At 40.3% G+C, this 15,831-nt stretch overlaps 1 protein-coding gene across 4 annotated transcripts; it reads right to left on the bottom strand.

Moving 5' to 3' along the window:
- Positions 1-6: 6 nt before the first annotated feature.
- LOC132035582 (uncharacterized) lies at positions 7-2,368 on the bottom strand. Of its 4 annotated transcripts, XR_009409325.1 has the most exons (5): positions 2,184-2,364; positions 1,992-2,108; positions 582-759; positions 274-489; positions 7-182 (listed from the first exon to the last, which is right to left on the bottom strand). XR_009409325.1 is itself a non-coding variant. In XM_059425879.1 (3 exons), exons 2-3 carry the CDS (start codon positions 735-737, stop codon positions 313-315), a joined length of 333 nt encoding a protein of 110 aa, XP_059281862.1. In that variant the 5' UTR covers positions 738-759; positions 1,992-2,368; the 3' UTR covers positions 7-312. The 4 variants fall into 4 exon arrangements, 1 of the variants encoding a protein (XP_059281862.1); XR_009409323.1 differs by having other exon boundaries at positions 7-489; positions 2,184-2,361; XR_009409324.1 differs by having other exon boundaries at positions 7-489; positions 582-714; positions 2,184-2,360.
- Positions 2,369-15,831: the final 13,463 nt, after the last annotated feature.

Raw genomic sequence — 15,831 nt, 5'->3', positions numbered from 1 at the left:
CAATATAGTTCAATAGGAAAATGTATAAGCAGATAAATATAAATAACAAAACAGTCTATGTAATAATAGGAGAACAACTGTATTCTTACCGTAGATTCCTCTACTTTTGCAAAAGACTTTGGACCACAAGAATGCTTAGTTATTTGCTTTTCCCTATTTCTTTTGTTTCTTTCACTGACAATCTGCACTAAGCCAAGAGTTCAGGATATCTTTATTCAAAGAGTAAACACACTTGGTATTTCCTAACTTCAAAAAAACTGGTTATTAAGTTACCTTGAATTCTTCACTTCCAAAATACTTTACTGGGTATTTCTAGTCCTCCAACTGAAAATCCTCAGGTCGATGAGACAATCTCTCTTCATCAGTAGCATAACGGAGGTAGTCAGTGTGCAATTGAGCTTTCCATGCTCTAAAAAGCCTTTGCATACTACTTATCACAAAGCCTTGCAACTTATGCTCATGCAGTCCACCACAAACTTCAAATTTTCTCTGAACACATTGTAACATTATATTTGATATCATAATCATATGAATAAATCATTGCAATCTAAAGGCAATAAATATTGAGAGTAATTTATTACCTTGACCCTCAACCACATTGCTTCGCAGTATTTCAAAACAATCTTTTGCCACTTCCCCTCTCGGAACGAGATAATGCTCCTCATGGTCAAACCATAGTAATTAACAATATCTCTATCCCCAGGACCCACTGCTCTATCAATGTCATCTGGAATCATTATTGTGATTTTGGCTCCATACCTAGTTTTTATATCTACTGTTTTAGATTCAACTAGATTTAAAGATAAATCTAAATTAACTTATCCATTCAAACAGTGAATCACCTGTAAAATTCTTGTCCAAAATCAGAACTAAGGACCAAGCAATTTTGATCCTTAAATATGTAATGGAGAATTACACCATCTTGCAAGAGAGACGGGTAAAGCTAATTCAGTGATTTATGAAGAGAAAAGAGCTTAATTTAGGTTAAATTTACATGGGTTTTGAAGTATTGAGTATATTTTTTCTTGAAAGAGAGAGGGGTATAGTTGGAGCAAAAAATCAACCTTTAACTGACCTTAACTAGAATCTTGAAGTTTTGAGCATGACCAATAAAGGGAAAGATATAATTCTTAACAATCAAACTAAGCAAAATTAGTATTCATAACAACAAAAATCAAGAAGTCATATACTGCTATTCCCATCTTTCCTCACAAAACAGAAATGGCCACAAAAAGGTCAGAAACCACAAAAGACATAAACTTTACTAACCAAACTCAATCAATCATCCAACCAACAAAAATCCAAGCTAAAAGTGAAGCAAAAAAAATCCAAATTTCATCCAAGATTCTACGTTTAACTCACTTTGCATTTTTTCTGAAGGAAACAAAGCTGGAATCTTGAAGTTTTTAGCATGACCAAATAAAGGGAAAGAGAGAATTCTTAACAACCAAACTCAAGCAAAATCATTATTCATAACAAGGCTCACATCAGGTGGTATTAGTTCAACCAAAATCATAATTTTAATAAACAACAATCAAGAATTCACATACTCACATCAGGTGTTTGATTCTTTGTTTTAAGATTCACCTTTAAATCACTGAATTAGCTTTACTCATCTCTCTTTCAAGAAAAAACGTACTCAATACTTCAAAACCCATGTAAATTTAGCCTAAATTAAGCTCTTTTCTCTGCATAAATCATTAAATTAGCTTTACTCATCTCTCTTTCAAGAAAAAATGTACTCAATACTTCAAAATCAAGTAAATTTAACCTAAATTAACCCCCTTTCTCTGCATAAATCACCCAATTTAAGCTACCCAATGTAATATGAACATGAAATCACAACAACAACAACAACATCAAAAGGTCTAAAATTTCAAAAAGAAACATTCAGTTATGGGATAACACAAAAACTACTATCAAGACCAAGAATCGACAAAATACTAAAAGCAAAAATTAGTGATGAGAGTCGATAAATATGAACAACTTACCCTCAAAGTGATTTCAAGCTTCAAACCTTCAAAACCTTCAAACGGGTTACCCTTACAGTGAATATTCAGACTTTGAACTCTCTTCCTTCCTCCTTCAACTTTAGAGAACTCAGATTCCTATAAATTATCAAATGGGTTAAACAAATTGGAGATGAAATCTAAAAAATTATATGACCAAAATGAAAAACATACCTGATGGAGTCACAATTTCTAGTTAGAGTTTTTGGGTCTCCAAAATGTGGCTCACATTTTATGGAACGAGCATAGAGAATTGGAAGATTTGAAGAAATTTGTGGTATGAGCAGAGAGAAATGGAGAAAAGGATTTTTTTTTTCTAGAGAAATGGAGGACTGAATGCGTATAAGCTTTCTCTGTTCTTTTAATGAATTATCTGCTTCTATTTTCTTTTTATTTTAAAATTACATTAATTGGATTATTAGAGGCGACCAGGTTGCCACAAATTGGTATTTAGTGGCGACTATTTACAAGTCGCCACTAAATATTTGGAGACAAATTTTTACCGGTAGTGGGAACTGAAATTTCAGAATTAGTGACACATATTAGTGGTGACCTAAGAAAAGTCGCCACTAAAAATTTAGTTTCTGTAGCAACAACGTGTGTCGCCACTGGATATGTCACTTCTGTAGCAATAAATAAGGTCGCCACTAAATGTCGCCACAATAAGTCATGTTTCTTGTAGTGAGGGTTATGCACGCGGATGAGATTGAGTCTGTGGAGTTGGCTTCGTATAGACTTCGTGATATTGCGGTACAGTGGTATCAGACTTGGGAGCTATCTAGGGGAGAGAAGGCCCCTCCAACTGTTTGGCGAGAGTTTTCAGATGCTTTCATTCGCCACTATTTACCTCCTGAGGTTAGGTGAGCCCGAGCAGATAGGTTTCTACGTATTGAGCAGGGTGGTATGAGTGTCTAGGAGTACTGTGTATATTTTGATTCTATGGCTAGATATGCCCCAGCCATGGTGGCGGAGATGGAGGACAGAGTTCATCGTTTTATGGCAGGTTTAGGGCCGCATTTGATAGATGCTCGTACGACTGCTGCATTATAGCCGAGCATGGATATCTCCCGTATACAAGAATATGCACAGAATTTGGAGAACCGTAAGCGTCAGCGTAGGATAGAGCATGACCATGACCGTGGCCACAGCAAGATGGCCAGATCTTTAGATACCGGGGGTGAGTCCAGGGGAGGATAGAGGGAGTTGTATCCCCGATACCCATTCCATTCGGCAGAGAGTGCACCTCCACGATTTTCATGTCTGAGATTTGATCGGTTTTTTATTTCCGGAGCGGGTCAGAGTTCTAGAGCTTCAGGTTCTCAGCATACACCGGAATCAGGCCAGATGAGACCCCCTTTGCCACGATGTGCCTAGTGTGGCAAGTTACACACAGGTAAATATCGGTTAGGATCAGATGTTTGTTATGTTTGTGGCCAGCCAGGTCATAAGATAAGGTAGTGTCCGATGAGAGAGTAGGGGTATGGTTCAGCCTATAGGGTCTATGGCTGGTTCTTCTTCCGCAGTACGCCGTTCAGGGCAAGCTTTCCAGAAACCCGCAGGACGAGGTAGAGGGAGGAGTGGAGCATCCAGCTTGAGCGGTCCTCAGCACCACGTATATGCACTAGCTGGTAGGAAGGATCGCAGTCGTTTCGATGTCGTCACGTATATTATCGCCCCTCGTATGATGTGTATGCACTGACTAACCCAGGTTCTACTTTATCATATGTTACTCCATTTGTTGCCAGCAAGTTTGGAATATAGCCTAAATTGATTAAATTGTGAAGTGTTGAGACCAGTTGGTGACCCAGATATAGCTAGGCGGATATATCGACGCTGTGTAGTGATAGTTTGTAATCACCGTACCTTAGCAGATCTGATTGAGTTAGACATGATTGATTTCGATGTGATCATGGGTATAGATTGGTTGGCATCCTGTTTTGCTACTGTTGATTCCAGTTTTCGGGCGAGCCAGCCCTTGAGTGGAAGGGCAATGCGCTGCTTCGCCGAGAGGTAGATTTGTTTCCTACCTTAAGAAGAGGAAGATGATTAGAAAGGGATACATTTATCACTTAGTTCGGGTCCAGGACGTACAAGCAGAGTCACCGACCCTTCAGTCTGTTCTTGTGGTTAACGAATTCCCAGAGGTGTTTCCAGATGAGCTTCAGGCATTCTGCCAGAGGGAGAGATTGATTTTACTATCGATTTATTGCTAGATACTCAGTCAATATCTATTCCTCCTTATAGAATGGCACCCGCAGAGTTGAAGGAGTTAAAGGAGCAGTTGAAGGATTTACTTGAGAAGGGTTTTATTAGGCCAAGTACGTCACCGTGGGGAGCACCGGTATTGTTTGTAAGGAAGAAGGATGGTTCCTTACGAATGTGTATTGATTATAGGCAATTGAATAAAGTGACTGTGAAGAATAAGTATCCACTTTCGAGAATTGATGATCTGGTTGAGCAGCTACGAGGCTTCAGATATTTCTCGAAAATAGACTTGAGATCGGGGTATCATCAGGTTAGAGTGAAGGAGGAAGACATTCCGAAGACAAAGATTCAGAACCAGATATGGGCACTATGCGTTCTGTGTCATGTCATTCGGATTAACTAATGCTCCAGCCGTGTTCATGGACTTGATGAATCGCGTATTCAGGACTTTCTTAGATCTATTCATGATTGTGTTTATAGATAATATTCTGGTCTATCCGCTGTCAGAGGTGGATCATGTAGAACATTTAAGAGCAGTGCTTAAAATCCTTCGAGACAGAGAGCTGTATGCCAAATTCTCCAAGTGTGAGTTCTGGTTGAACTTCGTGGCTTTTCTTAGCCACATTATTTTAGATGAAGGCATTAGAGTGGATACTCAAAAGATTGAAGCTGTAAAGAATTGGCCAAGGCCCACGACACCAACGGAGATACGTAGTTTCTTGGGTTTGGCTGGTTATTACAGAAGGTTCATGGAGGGATTTTCTTCTCTTTCAGCCCCGTTGACCAAGCTGACTCAGAAATTAGTTAAATTCCAGTGGACAAATGCATGTGAGCGGAGTTTTTAGATGTTGAAGGACAAGTTGACCTCAACACCTATTTTGACTCTTCCAGAAGGAATAGATGGCTATGTGATATATTGTGATGCTTCGAATATTAGTTTGGGATGTGTATTGATGTAGCACGGTAAGGTTGTTGCTTATGCGTCTAGGCAGTTAAAGAAGCACGAGAAGAATTATCCAACTCATGATCTTGAGTTAGCTGCGGTGATCCATGCTTTGAAATTGTGGAGACATTATTTATACGGTGCCCATGTTGACATCTATACTGATCACAAGAGTCTCCAGTATATCTTTAAGCAGAACTTGAATTTATGTCAGAGGCGATGGCTAGAGTTGGTAAAGGATTACGATGTTGACAATTTATACCATCCCGGGAAGGCCAATGTAGTAGCAGATGCCTTTAGCTGTAAATCTATGGGTAGTCTAACCAATGTGTAGCCGGAGAAAAGAGAGATAGTCCGTGAAGTTCGCCGATTAGCTAGCCTTGGAGTTCGGTTGATAGACTCAGGTGAGGGAGGAGTTACGATCTAGGATATAACGATGTCATCTTTGGTGGCAAGGATCCTGTTCTAATCCATTATCGGGACACAACTCCTCAGAAAGAGAAGACACCTTTCGTGATCACAGGAGATGGAGTCCAAATTTGATACAACAAGCAGTTGGCAAAGTGAAAGTAATTCAGGAAAGATTGCTAGCATCTCAGAGTTAATAGAAATCCTATGTAGATTGTCATGACCCAACTTGAGGGCCGCGACGAGCACCAGGTGCTAGCCCACCCGGGCACCCCTTATCATACTTATACATCACATTCTAGGTGAGCCACATAATTATATCATGCTTTTCATTCATGATCATTTTAATATCATCGGCAACAACATATCTATATCATCAATAACATCTATGCCCATATAAATGTACATGCGCGCGAAGGCGATCAAAATAACATCCCAAAATATAGGCCGACAAGGCCGAACATATCTAACCATATACACAATGTCTACGAGCCTCTAAGAAAGGTACATCATGTCATAACATGTGGGCGGGACGACCCCCGCCGTGCCCATGAATATATACACAAAAGAATCTATACCAAAAGGCCGTAGCTCCGAATGAAATGGAGCTTTGGTATGTAGTCCCCGAGATAGTACGGCTATGGATCAAATTTGTCTCCCCGGCCACCTGGCGGCATGACGCAACGTCCACAAACAAAAGGACGTCGCACGAAGAATGTCCGAGTATGTAAAGCATGATCAATATCAATATGGAAGCATAATGGATAACATATGAAATAACATAAGCGGGGATAAGTAAAGATCATCATCATAGCACTTACCTGCTTTCCATAGGGACGTTCCATTTCTATTTCATACTCGCGTACATACATTCGTATTCTTGCTCATTTACCTTTCGTATCTAGTTTCATATTCGTATTCATGTCTCCTTTCATACTCATGCTCATGTCATATACATTGCATGCTCATAGCCCTTACTTGGCACTTACATAGTCTGAACATAATCGTACTCTAAAGGATGTCATATACATAGCATAATCGTATTCATATAGAGGTCATATACTTAGCTTATCCGTACTCATATAGATGGCATACATATAGCTCATTCGTACTCATATAGATATCATACATATAGCTCTTATATAGCTTACCCGACCATGAAGGTTCGGTGTTTCACGTGCCGCCTACAAGGCTCGGTGCACGGCCCTACCAAGGCTCGGGGGTTGTTCGTACCCAATGCACGGTGGTGCGCGCGCGTCGTTATATATATATATATATATACATACATACTCATTATATTCTACCCGGCCATATAAGCTCGGGGTTCACAATAGCCTCTCATGGGCATACATACATATATACATATACATATTTATCATATTCTACCCGACCATATAAGCTCGGGGTCCACCATAGCCTCTCATGGGCATACATACATACATACTGGCTCACATCTATCTTTAGCCCTTTTTCTATCGTCATTCATTACCTTCTATCCTTAGAGTATTACTCGTGGTATAAGGTACTTAGTACAATCATATCATTCGAGCATCATAAGCTTATTAGCTTCTCAAGCTAGGATCATTAGAGAGTATCATGAACTCATAAGAAGATGAACATTTGGCCAAAGAACCATGCCTTATGAAAGAAGGGTTAGCCTTATATACCTTTCGTGCAATTATTCTATCACTCGAGCGTTCTTCTTCAAGGCTCACGTTCTACCTTCATTGAAGTGCATACTCATATTAGATGATGGATAGCATTAGCACTCATGACTAACTCTAGAGAAAATCGGATGGCTTCTCCTCTATTTATGCTACTTTCCTTGTATTATATGTCAACTCCCAAACATCAATAGTACGTTCATAATATCATCACAATAGCCTTTAGTCAACTATATTACTCTTACTTCACAATTCTCTTCACTTTATCTATATTCATAGTCATAACTTGACAATACATTCATTCATATACAATGTCGATTCCCATACTCTCGATATCATTTATAACATGATTATATTCATAAAGCACCAAGAATCATAACTCGTTCCAAACGTTTACTCAAAAGTGCTACTATTCGCACATTCATGACCCACTTCTTATATTCTTTCGTAATCCGAGTGTTTCAACTTCCAAATACTTTAAACAACATGGAAATATCATAAAACTTACCTTAGATGGTGTAGGATTGAACCTTGATGGCGTATACCTCACTTGAGCCAAACCCTAGATTTTCCTTCACTTGATTTTCTTGCTTTTGATGAACTTTAATGGTTTCTCTTACTTTGATTCACTTGGTTTGATGATAATCACCTTTAATTGCCTTTGGATTCTTGTTCATAAAATGTATATGAAGCCCTAGAGACTTTAGAGAGATGTTGGGAATGAAAATATGAAGTTGGGAACACATTTAAACACTTAAAACATTTCAGCCCGTCGGGTGTTCCATGGACTGTTCCATGGTCCGTGGAACCCAATGCCGTCCGTGGAGCCGGTTGTGGTTCATGACCAGCCAGCCGCCTTCTCGTGGCAGTTCCACGGACCCATCCACGGTCCGTGGAACACACTCGCGTGTGAACCGGCCGGAAACTCACCGCCACACCAAGTTCGATCCCGTCGTCTCGTTTGATCTCCAATCCTTATGGAACCTTCTTAGCACTTGTTTATCACTTCATTAATAATCTAAGGGGCATTATAACTCTTCCCCAACACATCATTAAGTTGTCATCAACTTACTACTCATAAATCCTTTCCGAAACTTATCGTATACATGGCCTTTTCTTGGCAACTTTCTCATCTAGCATCGAATGTCTTTCAAATCTCATTTAGAATCATCAATTGCTATGTCTTACTTATTGAAACATCGTATACTTCATATTTCTCATTAGCCTATTCACTGTGCATCAACGAAAATTTTTTCGAGGTGTAACATAGATAATCAATGACGCAAGTTGGAAGTTGAAGTAGGCGATTGGGTTTTCCTAAAGGTTTCTCCTATGAAAGGAGTGATTAGATTCGATAAGAAAGGTAAGTTGATCCCCCGGTATATCGGGCCATACAGGATTATTCGTACAGTGGGTAAGGTGGCATATGAGTTAGAACTACCTTCTGCGCTGGAGACGGTGCATCCGATTTTTCATGTGTCCATGCTTCATAAGTGCATTGGTGATCCTTCCAGAATTGTACCTGTGGATGATGTCCAAATCACCGAGCAACTATCCTACGAAGAAGTTCCTATTTCTATTCTAGATAGGCAAGTACGGAGACTCAGAACCAAGAATGTAGCTTCAGTTAAAGTCTTATGGAGAAATAATAACAGAGAAGAAATGATGTGGGAAGCAGAAGACATGAAACTCATGTACCCACATTTATTTCCACCTCCAGAGGAGACTCAGGCAGAGGCACCTTTTTTCCTGGTTTGTAATAATTTCTTTGATGCTTTCTTGGTCGTGTGTGACCATGGTTATTGATGTTGTTGTTATAGCCCTGTGGGGTGATATATTTTGGGTTGTTGTGATAGGATGGTAGTGCCATGTTACAGGGAAAATTTTGGCAAAATTTTTGTAGAATCCCCAAGAACCCAACATTCGAGGACGAATGTTCCTGGGGGGGGGGGGAGGGAGAAAGTTATACCTCGTACATTTTCGTGTTGTTGTGCGGTGGATAGACTAATGCAAGCTTAAGGTGAACATGAAGACCATATGATCCCAAGAAGGGTATTTGGTGGTTTAAAGGTGTGTGTCACAAGATTTTTGAAGTATTACGAATCGAAGAAATTAAGTTCATCGAAGGAAGTGAAGTATGAGTTATGTTTGGGAAGGTTTAGCAATTATCGAGTTGATAATTATATAGTAATGTTTTGAGGAAGAGCTATAGGGCTCCTTAGATGGTTAATGAATTGTTTTATAAGTGTCAAGAAGTTCTATAAGGATTGGAAGTCAAACAAATTGACGAGAGAAGTTTCGAAAAAATTGTAGGTTACACGACCACCTATACGGACCGTATAACCATAGCAGAGAAGGGTGTTTTCATTTTGGGATTATACAGTCCACTTATACAGACCGTATAAGTTATATGGACCATATAAGTAGTCCGTATAAGTCCATCGGGCAGCTTTTTTATTTTTGTATAAATAGATGACCCTTGTTCTTTTATTTCATTTCCCACATTTCCACAAGTCTTGAGAGCTCCAAAACCCTTCTCCAAGTATATTACACTCAACCCAAGAGAAAAACAAAGATCAAATAGCAAGAATTAAGGTGTTCATGTGTTGAAAGGCTCTCTAGGGTTAGTAGACTTCAAGAACAACTTGGGTGTTGAAGCTAGGGTTTTCATACAAGGTGATATCTTGCTCCAAAGCTCATTTCTATGATATAAAAGGTTAGTTTCCATGACTATTTCATGTTTTTGAGAATATTCCGTTGTTGGGTAACTTGGATGAGGGAAATAGTAGAAGAGGAAGTTCAAATGTAGAATTTATGATATTGTGAGTAGCAACTTACCTTGGGCTATCATTGTTAGAATGTTATGATTATAATCTCGTTATGAAGGGTAATAACGATAACAAGAAAGTGTTGTGTACGATTGTGTGAAGGGTTGACGTGAAGTTGTTGGTATAAGTTGAATGTGAGAATGAATTATGAAGCTTAATGAAATGTGACTACTTGGTTACGATATTGTGGATGTTATTATAGTTGTTTGGGAGTTGTTTTGAAATATGATGAAAGTCAATAAAACAGAGGAAATGCTAGCCAATTTTCTCTAGGTTATGAAGTATTCTAGCATGGACTTAGGAGTGTCTTTAAGACTTAACCTTAGCATGATCCTTTTCAATGTAGATCATGTGAACGTGGAAGGAGAACGTTAAACGATTAAGGCGACGTTAAGGTATGTTAAGGCTATTCCTTCTTCATTTTGGCATGATCTTATGTTATGAGCCAACAAGCGATCAAATGAGCTTCCATATTGCCCTACTCTTAGAAGCACTAGGAGTATGTCAGTTTTTGATGTTCCTATACCCCATATGATGGTTCCTTCTGTTCATGGGTCTTAAGATTTCTTATGTTGATGATGTTAGCTCAGAAGATGTTCATCGGAGATAGTACGACCATGTGTCACTCTGAGAGTTTTATGAACTCAGTTTATACATACATTGCATTCATATATTCATATGCATATTGACCCGTGACCAGAAGGCGTTATATTTGCGAATATTATATGTATATGGGATATGGGAAAATGGATAGGAGTTATATACGCATTACCCCTTGATCAGCTGGTGCACCTTGATGACGATATATGGATCGAGCCGTACGTTCCTCGGCATTATGATATGATATATGGATCGGGCCGTACGTTCCTCGACACTATTAGATGATATGGATTGGGCTGAACGTTCCTAAGCAGTATGACCTACATTTATATACATGTGCATGATTATCATTGAGAGTATGCAGATTATGGGCCCACAGAGGCATTGTCAGTTCTACAGATACTTGTTCATACAAATCCATACAGACAGTCAGTTTAGCTTTAAGTTCCAGATTCCGTTCATGATTCCCATGTTTATACTTATGTTGCTCTTATGCCTTACATACTCAGTACATTATCCATACTGACTCCCCTATTGCTCGGGGGGCTGCATTCATGCCCACATGTTTAGGTAAACAGATAGGTGGTCCAGCTCCGTAGGCACTCCACTCAGCAGTAGTTGGTGCGTTCCATCTCATTCCGGAGCTGTAATCTATTTTGGTATGCCATTCTTCTGGATATGTATATGTACATGGGTATGACGGGGCCCTGTCCTGTCCTTTTTATAGTTTTCTATTCCACTAGATGTATGTGTATGTCAGATGATGTAGCCTTGTCGGCTCCTATTCTTTTGTGTACAGTATATGTAGCAGCCTAGTTAGCTTGCACTGTTCTTTCAGCTTGTATGTATGTGAATGTACAGAGTTCATGATATCGCCCTTTCAGTAGGCAGTATGAGATCAGTTCAAGTTTCTTATGGGCCCTTAATGTTCAGTATGATTCAGTTATGAGTGCAGGGGGTGTTTGGTTACTAGAGATCAGACACTCGCGTCACGACTCATCGGGTTTGGTCGTGAAATACGTAGTCCTGACCGGTAGAAAATGAGCTGACTTCGTAAGTCTATCCACAATTACCTATATAGAATCATACTTACGCTGAAAACGAGGCAAGCCTGTTATGAAATCCGTATTAATCACTTCCCATTTCCAAGTTGGAATTTCCTTCGCTTGCAATAATCCCCTTGGCTTCTGATGCTCAATATTTCCTTGTTGACAGTTAGGACATTGAGCTACGAACTCTGCTGTGTCTTTCTTCATTCCGTCCCACCAATAAATGGATTTAAGATCATGATACATCTTTGTCGCTCCTGCATGAACAGAATAACGGGAATGATGGGCTTTCTCCAGAATCTGTCGACGTAACCCTGCAACATCAGAAACACATAATCTGCCTCGATACCTGAGAGCTCCATATGCAGAAATCTCAAATGGTGATTTTTTTTTTCTGAGGAAGTGTATCTCTGTAATGAATCAACATGGGGTCCTTATATTGGCACTTTTTCACCTCCACTACTAAAGATGAAATAGTGCCGGACGACAACTCCCGTATTGCTCCGAGTCCATCAAGCAAACTCCTAGGCTGGCTAGCTGTTGAAGTTCATGAGCTAACACCCTCTTCTCTGGCTGAACATCACATAAACTGCCCATGGATTTGCGGCTAAGAGTATCGGCTACTACATTCGGCTTTCCAGGATGATATAAGATACTCACATAATAATCCTTCAATAGCTCCAACCATCATCTTTGCCGTAGATTCAACTCCTTCTGCTTGAAAATATACTATAGACTCTTGTGGTCTGTATAAATATCAACATGAATGCCATATAAATAATGTCTCCACATCCTCAATGCATGAATAACCACAGCTAACTCTAGATCATGGGCCAGGTAGTTTTTCTCGTGTTTCCGCAACTGCCTTGAAGCATAAGCAATAACTTTACCGTGCTGCATCAACACACAACCTAACCCCACGCCTGAAGCATCACAATAAACAACATAGCCCTCCGATCCTTCTGGAAGTGTCAGGATCGGGGCCAAAGTCAATCTATCTTTCAGCTTCTGAAAACTGCGCTCACAAGCATTCGTCCATTAAAATTTAGCTAATTTCTGAGTCAGCTTCGTCAGTGGTACAGAAATAGAAGAAAAGCCTTCTATAAATCTTATGTAGTAACTGGCCAACCCCAGAAAACTACCAACCTCTGCAGGTGTTGTAGGCCTTGGCCAAGTCTTCACAGCTTCAATCTTCTGGGTATCCACTCAAATACCATCAGCAGAAATAATATGCCACAGGAAAGTTACAGAATTCAACCAAAACTCATATTTTGAAAACTTTGCATATAACTCCTAAGTCTGAAGAACTTTATGGACAATGCAAATGCACAAATGATCTGCATGCTCTGCCTCAGATAGAGAATATACCAGAATATTATCAATAAACACAATCACAAATAGATCTAGGAAGGGCCTGAACACATTATTCATCAAATTCATGAATACCGCCGGTGCATTAGTCAATCCAAACGACATTATCCGAAACTCGAAATGACCATATCTAGTTCTGAAGGCTGTCTTCGGAATGTCCTCTTCCCTGACTCTCACTTGGTGGTACCCCGATCTCAGATCTATTTTTGAGAACCATTTGACACCCTGCAAATGATCAAATAAATCATCAATCCTTGGAAGTGGATATTTATTCTTTATTGTTACCTTATTCAACTGTCTGTAGTCAATACACATCCGCAAAAAACCATTTTTCTTTCTTACAAACAACACAGGTGCTCCCCACGACGAAGAACTAGGCCTAATAAAGCCTTTTTCTAGCAAATCTTTTAGTTGCTCTTTCAATTCTTTCAATTCTGTAGGAGGCATTATATAAGGAGGAATAGATATAGGCTTAGTATCCGGTAATACATCAATAGTAAAATCAATCTCCCTTTTACGGTGGAAGACTACAGGAGCTCATTCGGGAATATATCTGGAAACTCATTCACTACTGGGACAGATTGGAGAGTTGGCGGTTTGGCTTCTACATCTTGAACTCGAACTAAATAATATATACAACCCTTAAATCATCTTACTTTTTTAGAGATTGGACATAAACCTACCTCTCGGATATGTTGTGTTACCCTTCCATTCTAAAACTAAAACTAGTTCTCCCACAAATTGGAAACGAACCATTTTTGTTCTGCAATCAACTTTGGCATAACAGGAGGCCAACCAATCCATACCCATAATGACATCAAAATCTACCACTTTTAGCTCAATCAAATCAGCCATAGTATGACGGTCACAAACTACAACCACACAATTTCTATATACCCGTCTAGCTATCACTGGGTCACCCACAGGTGTAGACTCCTCAAAAGGTTTGATCGACTCAAGCGTTACTCCAAACCGACCGGCAATATAAGGAGTAACATATGACAACGTAGAACCCGGATCAATCAATCTATATACATCAAAAAAGAATATTGATAATATACCTGTGACAACATGAAGGGAAGAATCACGATTTTGTCGTCCAGCTAGTGCATAGATACGGTTCTGAAGACCACTCGAACTGGATGCTCCTCTTCTACCCCTACCACGACCTGCTGGTGTCTGTGAGCTCTGCCCCAGAGGTCATACAGATGATGAAGAACCAGCTGCTGATCCTGTGGGCTGGACCCTGCCCCTACTACCTATCGATGGACAATCACGCCTCATATGACCAATCCGACTACAGGCATAACAAGCATCTAAACCTAGGTGGCACTGTCCCGAATATGACCTACCACATTGATTGCACCGTGGTAAGGGCGGTCTCATCTGACCGGAATCACCTCTATACTGAGAATCTGAAACTCTGGAACTCTGACCCGGTTTAAAATAAATAGAGCGATCGAATTTCTTGCCGGCAAATTGAGGAGGTGCATTAGTCGCCGAATGGCCTGAATGCCTGGAATACTGCTGCCTCTGACCCCCTAAGAACTCACTTATAGCACCTGAAGATCTGGCCCTCTTACTATAACCCCTATCATAGTCATTCTTGCTCCTCCGTTGTTGCTGCCGCTGTTCCAAATTCTGGGCATGGGCTTGAATGCGAGAGATATTCCTACCTTCCTGAAGTGAGGCCTTCAAACACTAACCTATCGAATGTCACCCCAAACCATTCATAAATCGGTGTACACGATCTCCCATATCAGCTACCATGGCTGGAGCATACCTAGCCAAAGAATTAAAACAAAGGCTATACTCCCGAGCACTCATGTTACCTTGTCTACGATTCAAGAACCTGTCAGCTCTGGCCCGTCGAATCTCTGGCAGTAAATAGTGTCGGAGGAAAGCATCTACAAACTCTTGCCATGCTGGGGGAGGTGAATTTACCCCTCTAGAAGATATCCAGGTGTTGTATCAATGAACAACCACATCTCGCAATTTATAAGAGGTCAACTCTACGACTCAACATCAGAAGCATGTATTATTCGCAATGTCCTCAATATCTCAACTATGAAGCTCTATGGGTCCTCATCTGATTTTGATCGAAAGAATTCTAAAGGGTTCAAGTTGATGAAATCATGGGCTCTAGCACTGACGGCTCTATCTCCATGACCCGCACCCTACCGCTGGGCTAGAGCGATAACTAACTGGGTCAGCAAATGGATGACCTCCCTCATCTCCTCACCTGAGACATCTAGTGGAGAAACTGGGGGTATTGGAGCTGGAGCTGAGGCTCATTCGTGCTCCTCTGAAATGGGTGGAGTATGAGAAGTCCGAGATGGAACCTCATTCTGGGACTCACCCTCCTTTATGTCTGCCGGTGGCTCCTGCTCAGTCCTCTTGCTACTGTCTTGCCCTTCTGGGCCGCGGTAGCTTTTCTCTTCACAGGCATCGCTGAAAACATAACACACGGTTAAGAAAAAGGGAATTCTTATATCATGGCTCTATCGCACGATATATGATGAAAAAGAAGGTCATTCGTTCCTAAATGCCCACATGTTCCCAGTGTGGCGTGCTTCATACTAAACAAGACTGCTACTGACACGGCTCATAGACACACCCTTAGAACGACTATATCATTTTTGTCACGACCCAAAAGAGGCCATGATGGGTACAGCTAACCTTACTTCTCATTACCATTCTAGGTGGACCATGAAAGATAACGTATGAATATCATAATCAAAAAGGGCATACATC

Source organism: Lycium ferocissimum, chromosome 10 (genome assembly GCF_029784015.1).
Source record: "Lycium ferocissimum isolate CSIRO_LF1 chromosome 10, AGI_CSIRO_Lferr_CH_V1, whole genome shotgun sequence".
Lineage (NCBI taxonomy): Eukaryota > Viridiplantae > Streptophyta > Magnoliopsida > Solanales > Solanaceae > Lycium > Lycium ferocissimum.
This window is presented reverse-complemented; position numbering and strand designations above follow the sequence as displayed.

Coding starts and splice junctions, on each gene's coding strand:
- LOC132035582 (XM_059425879.1), bottom strand. CDS start 737: ATGATTCCAGATGACATTGATAGAGCAGTGGGTCCTGGGGATAGAGAT. Junction 490..581: donor CAATGTGGTTGAGGGTCAAG/GTAATAAATTAC, acceptor CAATGTGTTCAG/AGAAAATTTGAAGTTTGTGG.